The sequence below is a fragment of the Apis florea genome, unplaced genomic scaffold (genome assembly GCF_048593485.1).
Source record: "Apis florea isolate Af1SG1 unplaced genomic scaffold, ASM4859348v1 contig_3802_pilon, whole genome shotgun sequence".
NCBI classification, from domain to species: domain Eukaryota; kingdom Metazoa; phylum Arthropoda; class Insecta; order Hymenoptera; family Apidae; genus Apis; species Apis florea.
Window position 1 is genome coordinate 1,294,691 of NW_028256863.1, and position 7,424 is coordinate 1,302,114.

Here is a 7,424-nt window from a genome sequence, read left to right on the forward strand (position 1 = left end):
ATTTTAAACAATCCTTTTTATTACCTTTTTTTGAAACTATAGTTTAAAGTTTAATAATACTTATTTAAAATATGAACTTTGTTCAAAGATAAATAAATAAAAAAATGATTGGATAAAATAATATATTTAAATGATTTTGTATTAAATATAAAATAATTTGACAAATATGTGATGAATATTGCAGTACTCTTATTTTCTATAAATTTATTTTTTTTTCTTATGTTGAAGTGTAAATAAATATTTATTGATTTATCTCATATAGAAGAAAAGTCAATTTAATTTTCATAGTAAATGTTAAATTTTATTTTATTTAAATTATTGGCAGTATCATATGAATAATAAACTAATTATGAATTAATTATACAGTCTTTTTTTATAAATTATTTGCACTTCATACTTTTGAATGGATAATTTTTCGTTTTTTTTTCTTTTCATAAATATATGAAGAATATATGTATCTCGAATCTTCGGTAAGTAATATAAAAATATATATATATATATAATATAAATTTGTACTATTTAAGAAGCTGTAATTGAACACGTAATATTAAGAAGAAAAACTGTATTTAGTACCAAATTAAAAAATTTAAAATATAGAAGAAATGCTAAATTGAAAATCATGTAAAGATATTCTTCGGATGAATAATCATATTTTTATCAATTATTTTCACTTCTTTTAGTTTTCAAGAGAAACATTTTTCGACGACAATAGATTTTTGAGCATTCTTCTTACAATTTCAAAATTCTAAGACTATCAATCGTATACAAATAATAACTTGTTTAATTGTAGTTTGCACTTATATAATATATAATATATAATAATCTATATTATTATATAGAATTATTATATTATTATTATATAATAATCTATAATTCATTAAAAATTTCCAATTAAATTACAGAATTATCTGTAACATATTTATAGCTCAATGAAATAAAACGATCATTAAAATATACCAATTTGATAACAATTATTGACTTCTACATTATGGAAAAAATTACATATTTCAAACTGAAAACAACTTCAATATATTACTTTATCTATTACTCTTATCTAACATCTTAATAGCTACACTTTAATACTTCACAAATAAAATACGTAAATAAAATTCAATTCTGAATAGACGAAAAAAAGTAAACAGAAATATCTGAATAAATAACTTTTCTATAGACTTCGGTATAAAATGTCAAAATGAAATAACATGCAACACTATTATCTATCAAAAATCAGTGTGCAATGTTCCTACACTCCCCTTACTGGACGTTTTTGGGCTAATACTTTCTCTAGACTCTGGTCGATCTTCAGAAATCTTGCCATCCCCTAAACTGCTGAATCCAGACGAATATTGACTTATCGAATTTGACTTTTTCGACGTCATAGCCACCAATGGAATTCCTATCTTAGGCTCTGGATGATTTCCATTCTCTCCTGGTATCGTCGATTCTTGTTCCTCATCAACCTTTTCGTATCTATCGATCAACGATTTTACACCTTTCATGGATACAGGATCGACAATAGGTATACCGACTTCATTGAAGTCTCCCCTCTTCTGCAAAGGCTCGTTTTGCCTCCTCCTTGAAAATTCAAAACTGCTCGTTCTCGAGGAACCATCCATGTTTCTTCGATTCAACCTTGGATCACCATAATTGTCTGGATTTGGAAATTCTCGTTTGAGTGAGCTTTTGACGGAAGTAGTATCGCTGTTATACACAGCCTCGTACTCTCTTCCCATGATGCGTTTACGTGATCTTGGCTCCACGCTGCTGAGATCACTTTCCACGTCTGAATCGATATCCAAAGGTCTGTAAGCTACTTTTGGACTCGAATCTTTCTTGCTCTCCTCGTCACTGGAACTTAAATCGTCCTCCGAGTCTATATTTCGTATTTTTGATTTTTGAGCTTGAGATGGCTGATTGAGAGAGGTTTTTGAATCTGTTCGACGATTTCCAGGACCTAAGGGACCGTATTTCAGTGGAGTTTCCTCGGTTCTTTGATCCTCTATTCCTGCATTTTCGTATATGGATCTGATAGATTTTTTTAGGTCTTCGCTTGATTTTTCTACGTCAATTGTTGTGTCATCTACAAAGATTTCATATTAATGATAAATATTTATGATAAGATAACTCTTTCCAATATTGACGATTTTTTGATATATTAAGTCAAAGTCATCATGAATAGTGTTGAGAAGATTTTATTTAACGGTTGTTGCTTATTAATTTACTCAATATAAACTATGAAATCAGAAATTAAACAAATTTAATTTCATTTTTTTTTCAAAATTATTAACCATCAATTATTTGTAGCAATCAATAACAATTGTCAAATAAAATCTTTACAATGCTATTTAAAATGATGATCTTGGAAGTAACAGGTGATAAATGAAAAAAATTAGAAATCTAGTTATACAAAATTACAACGTACTCGAAGAAGATTGATGCGCTTTGACTTCATTCTCATTATCACTTCGACCTTGTTGATTGGTCGCATCATTCGGACTTGTAATCATTTCCCTCATTTCAGTCATCGACGTTGCTTCTCCCTCTTTCTGCATATAAAGCTTCAAATCTTCGGAGAGACACCACACGACCAATTTCAATATAACGCACAAAACCAACAAAGAGCCTGTCATATAGCAGAGATAGTTGCCGAGCTTCGTGCCATCGTGGATACGACACAATGTTTTTTGTGTTCCCCAATATTGACACGTTAGATTTGCTATCACGTCGTATAAAATTTTTCCAGGAATAAATGCTATACACGTCATAAGGAACCCTATGCTGATAGCCTTGTCCTGCAAGTTCACCGATCTCAAGATGATCAATAGATCTCCCACGAAGGTCGAAGCGACTAATACGCAGGATAAGAGAATTCCAAACTGAGGAAGAGAAAAATATAAATTTTGTATTATTTGAATAATCTTTTCATTTTTGCTCTCTTAACAGACAATTATAAATATATAAATCGTTTAATATTAAAATTTTGTTATCAATAACGCGTGTATAATTTTGATAATTTTAATTCGTTGACAAAAAAGGGTTAAGTAGCATAGATGTTTCGTAAGAAGTTTTTAACATTATAGAGGATGGAAAGGAATATTATACTAACCTCGAAAACTACCCAATTAAATTGACAACGATTCGAAGTGCAAGGTCCATCGATCGCATCCGTTTTCCCTGCGCCCATCATATATTCTACGCAGCTGCAATCACTGTAAGTCGTTATACCGTTTCTGACTTCGGAAAAAGTGCATCCAGCGTGACAAGGACTATAAAAGGTGTATGTGCCCTTACTGTCGCAGACGGGACGAAAATCGGCATCGTTTGAACATCGACAATTTCGATTGCAATAATGCAATAACATAAGGCTAAAAAAAAAAAAAAGGATAATATATGTAATATATTATAATATATAAAATATACATTGTTCATTCAGAAAGTATTCAAACTACTATTTTATAGAAAAATTGATCTAATTGGAGAATTCTGATTTTAATGAAACATATTTCTTCTCTTTTAGGAAATCAATCTAAGTTACATATTTTTTGATACAATTTTATCTAAGAATAGAGTACGAAATTCTGAATATTTTTTTTTTTTAATTTAAAATTTTGTTGTATTCGACACTATTAGTTAAGTTATACTTAAAGAAATTAAAATTCATTGAAATTTCGTCGAAAAATAAAAAAAAATGTTTGAACATTTTTTTAAACCACTAAATATATATAAATTTTTTGTCGTTACTTCGATATACTTACGATCCTTTTTTTGTTGTGCCAACGATAGGTTTTTTATCACAAGTGGCAGCAGTAAGTGCAAAGATGATCGCAGCTGCCAAAAGAATAACGATAATACTGTATCCAATGACACTTCTTGCACTGGGTTTCAATTTTGAAATTACCATTCCCGAAAGTACAACGATCAAAGCGACCAAGCTGGGCTTCAAGATATCTGGAAAATTAATATCTGGACGTCACTACATCTTTCTCTAAGAAGGGAAATCATCTACGAAGGAATAATTTCACTCATTATTTTACTCGTTATTAATCTCGAAGAAATAGGATCCTCGAAACCTAATAACATTCCAGTAGGTTTCGGCACATGGAATCTCGACTGTCCAATGAGATTCTCGAAACCCACGAAATTCACTATGGCCATGATGTAGAGCGTGCAGGCCAAGATTTGACACATCAGAATTTTATTCGTGATCAATCTGCCCAATGATGGCCAGAAATCGCTACTTCCAACGTTTTGACTCACTATCGTGCGTGGCGCTTGATTCTGGTTGTTGGAATTGTTCAGCAACGATACCGCCGCTTTTTCCACGAGCTGAAACATGAATATGTTCGATGAACGATGATCGACGATTATTGGAAATTTATTTGATTACCTCCGACGGTAGCATTCGTGGGAACCACGAGAGAAGGAGGCCAGGGATTACAAGCAACAAGGTAAATATTGGTAATCCCAACCACCATGCACCGATCTGCTCTCTGTAGGATTCTATGGGATTCAAAGTCACGGCGTCGAATCTGCGCCAAAAAGAATTTCCACAAAGTATTGAACATTTTTCAAAATTTTCCCCTTCCTTTCTCGAGAAACTTTCTTTCTCAATTATCAACAAATTTGATTCACTCACCTAAGGCATATCCACGCGAGCATGCATCCCACAAGTATACCAAAAATTTTTACAGAAATGAGGAAACCTATTAGACCGGCTATGTGCTTCTTTTTCGTGTTGTCGTCCAAATAGGACACGCCCAGTGCGAAATATGATATATTCGCGATACCCGACACCACTTGTACCACTATAACCATCGCCAACGTGAAGTAACAAAATTCGTTCTCCTTCGCGACGATTCTAGATGTCGTCTCTGAGCAAAGATCCCGGCTGTCGTCTGAAAAGAGAATTATCGTGACGAGAGAAAAAAAAATCTAAAATCTAAAGAAAATTTAGAAAAATCTAAGAGAACGGAAGAAATTTACCCGCGTATATCGACATATGGGTTACGTTTTCAGTTTCCTCGATGACTTTCGTGTGATGAGTTAAATGCGGGATTATCATAACGAAATACGAGATGCTTTGAAGCAAAACGATGGCGCCAATCCACGCGGCTCTGTGGATCCTGTCGCCCCAATAAGCGATCACCACTCCGAGAACGAACGGTGTCAAGTCTGACACTATGAGCACCCATTCTAGTGTCGTAAAATAAATCATAAGATAAATAAATAATCGTGAAAAGGAAAAGTAGCGTTCAATTTAAGTTTTTTTACAGGAAAATGATTTTTTACCCATCGCGTAAGGGTGAAACTGGAATCTCCTCGCTATCGTGGGGCCCGCCATGTGAAGGTAGGCGTAGGCAGCGGCTTGGATCAGGCCGACCCATGACAACAATCCGACGAACAACCGCCTCGTTGCAAATTTCGTCAACTTTGGGCACGGCAGCTGCGCACAGCCACAGTCTATCGACTCGTTCGGTATTGGATTAGCCGGTCCAGCCAGGCCACCGTCCACTTCCGATCGTATCACTTCCTGAATATGTATGGCCATTCCTTTTTTTTGAACAAAATATACATCCGAATTAGCTCAGTTTAGAAAGGGAAAGAGACAACGGAATGAAGAGAGAGGGAAAGAGGGGAAAAAATATTTATTTCGAACGGTCTATTTGTAAGCCGGATTTGTAAATATCCATTTTACAACCGCATTATATATCCAATACCGGCTCGTGATCCAATTAACCGTGTTACAAGCGCATTACACGTGTCTAACTAAGCTAAGTATGTGTCACGATGAATCATCACCATCGATGACGTCTCCTTGAAGGAATTTCCGTCAAAGTTTTAACCTTTTCGCGAGATCATCGCGCTTCTTTCTTTACATTTCGAGTAATTTAATATTTCTATGTAATAATTTTATGCACGATATCGAGGATGATGCGAGAGGATGATCGATCGACGACGGACGACTCCTCGTTATTATTATTACGCACCTGTTCAACACAATTTGCCGATCGAAATCGTGGAAAAAACTCGGGGCGACGTCCAATCACATGTTTACGCGTGTTACCGCCGTTACTCGTGCCAGAGTGATCTGCACCCGTTTCTCGCGCCCCTCCCACTGCCTTTTCACGAACGTTTTTTCGAGAGTACGAGAAAAATTAATAAAACGGATTAATAAGCGAGCGAGGCGAACTGGAAGGCAGGTGAGGCGAGGCACTTTTAGTCGACGGCACGTTATCTTGTTACAGATACGCCGCTCAGATATCTTTCGATAAAGGTAGAGGTGTAATATACGCATGTGCTGCACACATGGGGAGAGACACGGTAATGCCTCTCGTATCACGAAATAAAATATATTTACGAGGCGTAACATTTATATGTGTCGATTATCTAAGAGATAATAAGGGGATTCGATGTTTTAAGTGATGTTGATGATCGATGTTGATGGGGTAGGTAAAGATTTTATCGACGGTGTAAAATTTGTATTAAGAGAGAGAGAGAGAAAGAGAGAGAGAGAGAAATATCGATTTCTCATATTTTTCTCGCGAATCGTACGTTTTTTTTCTTCTGTTGATTTTTGTCTATAGCTTTTTCGATATTTCGACGCGAAAAAATCGATGGATAAATTTATTTTTAAGCGAGTATGCGTTTTATAATTAAGATTAAATTTAACTTCGGAAATGGAAGTTATAATATATTTTAAATACTATAATTGTCTGATTGAGATAGTATAATTTTTAATGTCGTTTTTAAATAGTAGTATTATAAATAATTTCAAGGATTGTTGTAAATAATTAAATAGTTAATTTTCGCTTTAAAACTACGAATTTCCAATTTCGATAAGCTCGCTAGAATTAAAGATAATAAGAAAATTATCAGTGTGCAACGTATTAACGAATCTATGAATCCACACGAATACGAATATATCAGTCAATAAAAAAGATACGATGAGTCAAGTAATCATTTTAGATAACTTAAGATAAAAAGAAAATAATTAATCTTTGAAATCTATGAGACAATATATTTCGATTCCATTCAATTTATAGAAAAGAAAAAAAAAAAGAACAAAAATGCTGAAACTTTTTTTCAAAAGTCGAAAAATCTTTAGATTCGATCAAAAGTGAAAGATACGTTTATACAATTGTTATACGTAACTCATTCACGCCATCTACGACTCGAATTAGAATGATTACAAAAAAAAAAATTAGCATTTGAAATTTCTTCACCGTCCTAAATCCTACAATTTCAAAAATTATTTAAAAAAAATCTACGCCATGCAACTTATACATGGTCAATTTCGTATTCCACGCTGGTTAAAATTTTAAAACGTCGAGGAAGCGATCCGGAAAGCGTGCAATTTGGAAAACGTCCTTTCACTCACGCCATCTATGACTCGAATTAAAACGATTCAAAAAAAAGCAATTGTT

At 33.7% G+C, this 7,424-nt stretch overlaps 1 protein-coding gene across 1 annotated transcript; it reads right to left on the reverse strand.

Moving 5' to 3' along the window:
- Positions 1 to 105: 105 nt before the first annotated feature.
- Positions 106 to 6,191, reverse strand: LOC100866726 (solute carrier organic anion transporter family member 1A5). The gene is made up of 10 exons (XM_086916495.1): positions 5,988 to 6,191; positions 5,290 to 5,550; positions 4,984 to 5,193; positions 4,637 to 4,895; positions 4,388 to 4,529; positions 4,035 to 4,326; positions 3,756 to 3,948; positions 3,107 to 3,365; positions 2,423 to 2,876; positions 106 to 2,080 (listed from the first exon to the last, which is right to left on the reverse strand). The coding sequence occupies exons 2-10, from the start codon at positions 5,546 to 5,548 to the stop codon at positions 1,221 to 1,223; spliced, it is 2,928 nt and encodes a 975-aa protein (XP_086772621.1). The 5' UTR covers positions 5,549 to 5,550; positions 5,988 to 6,191; the 3' UTR covers positions 106 to 1,220.
- Between the last annotated feature and the right edge of the window lie 1,233 nt (positions 6,192 to 7,424).

Excerpts from the sequence above, each read along its gene's own strand:
- LOC100866726 (XM_086916495.1), bottom strand. The coding sequence starts at position 5,548 with ATGGCCATACATATTCAGGAAGTGATACGATCGGAAGTGGACGGTGGC. Across the intron at positions 4,530-4,636 it reads CTCGCGTGGATATGCCTTAG|ATTCGACGCCGTGACTTTGA; the intron begins GTGAGTGAATCA and ends TTTTTGGCGCAG. Across the intron at positions 3,949-4,034 it reads TTCTTCGAGATTAATAACGA|ATATCTTGAAGCCCAGCTTG; the intron begins GTAAAATAATGA and ends TTAATTTTCCAG.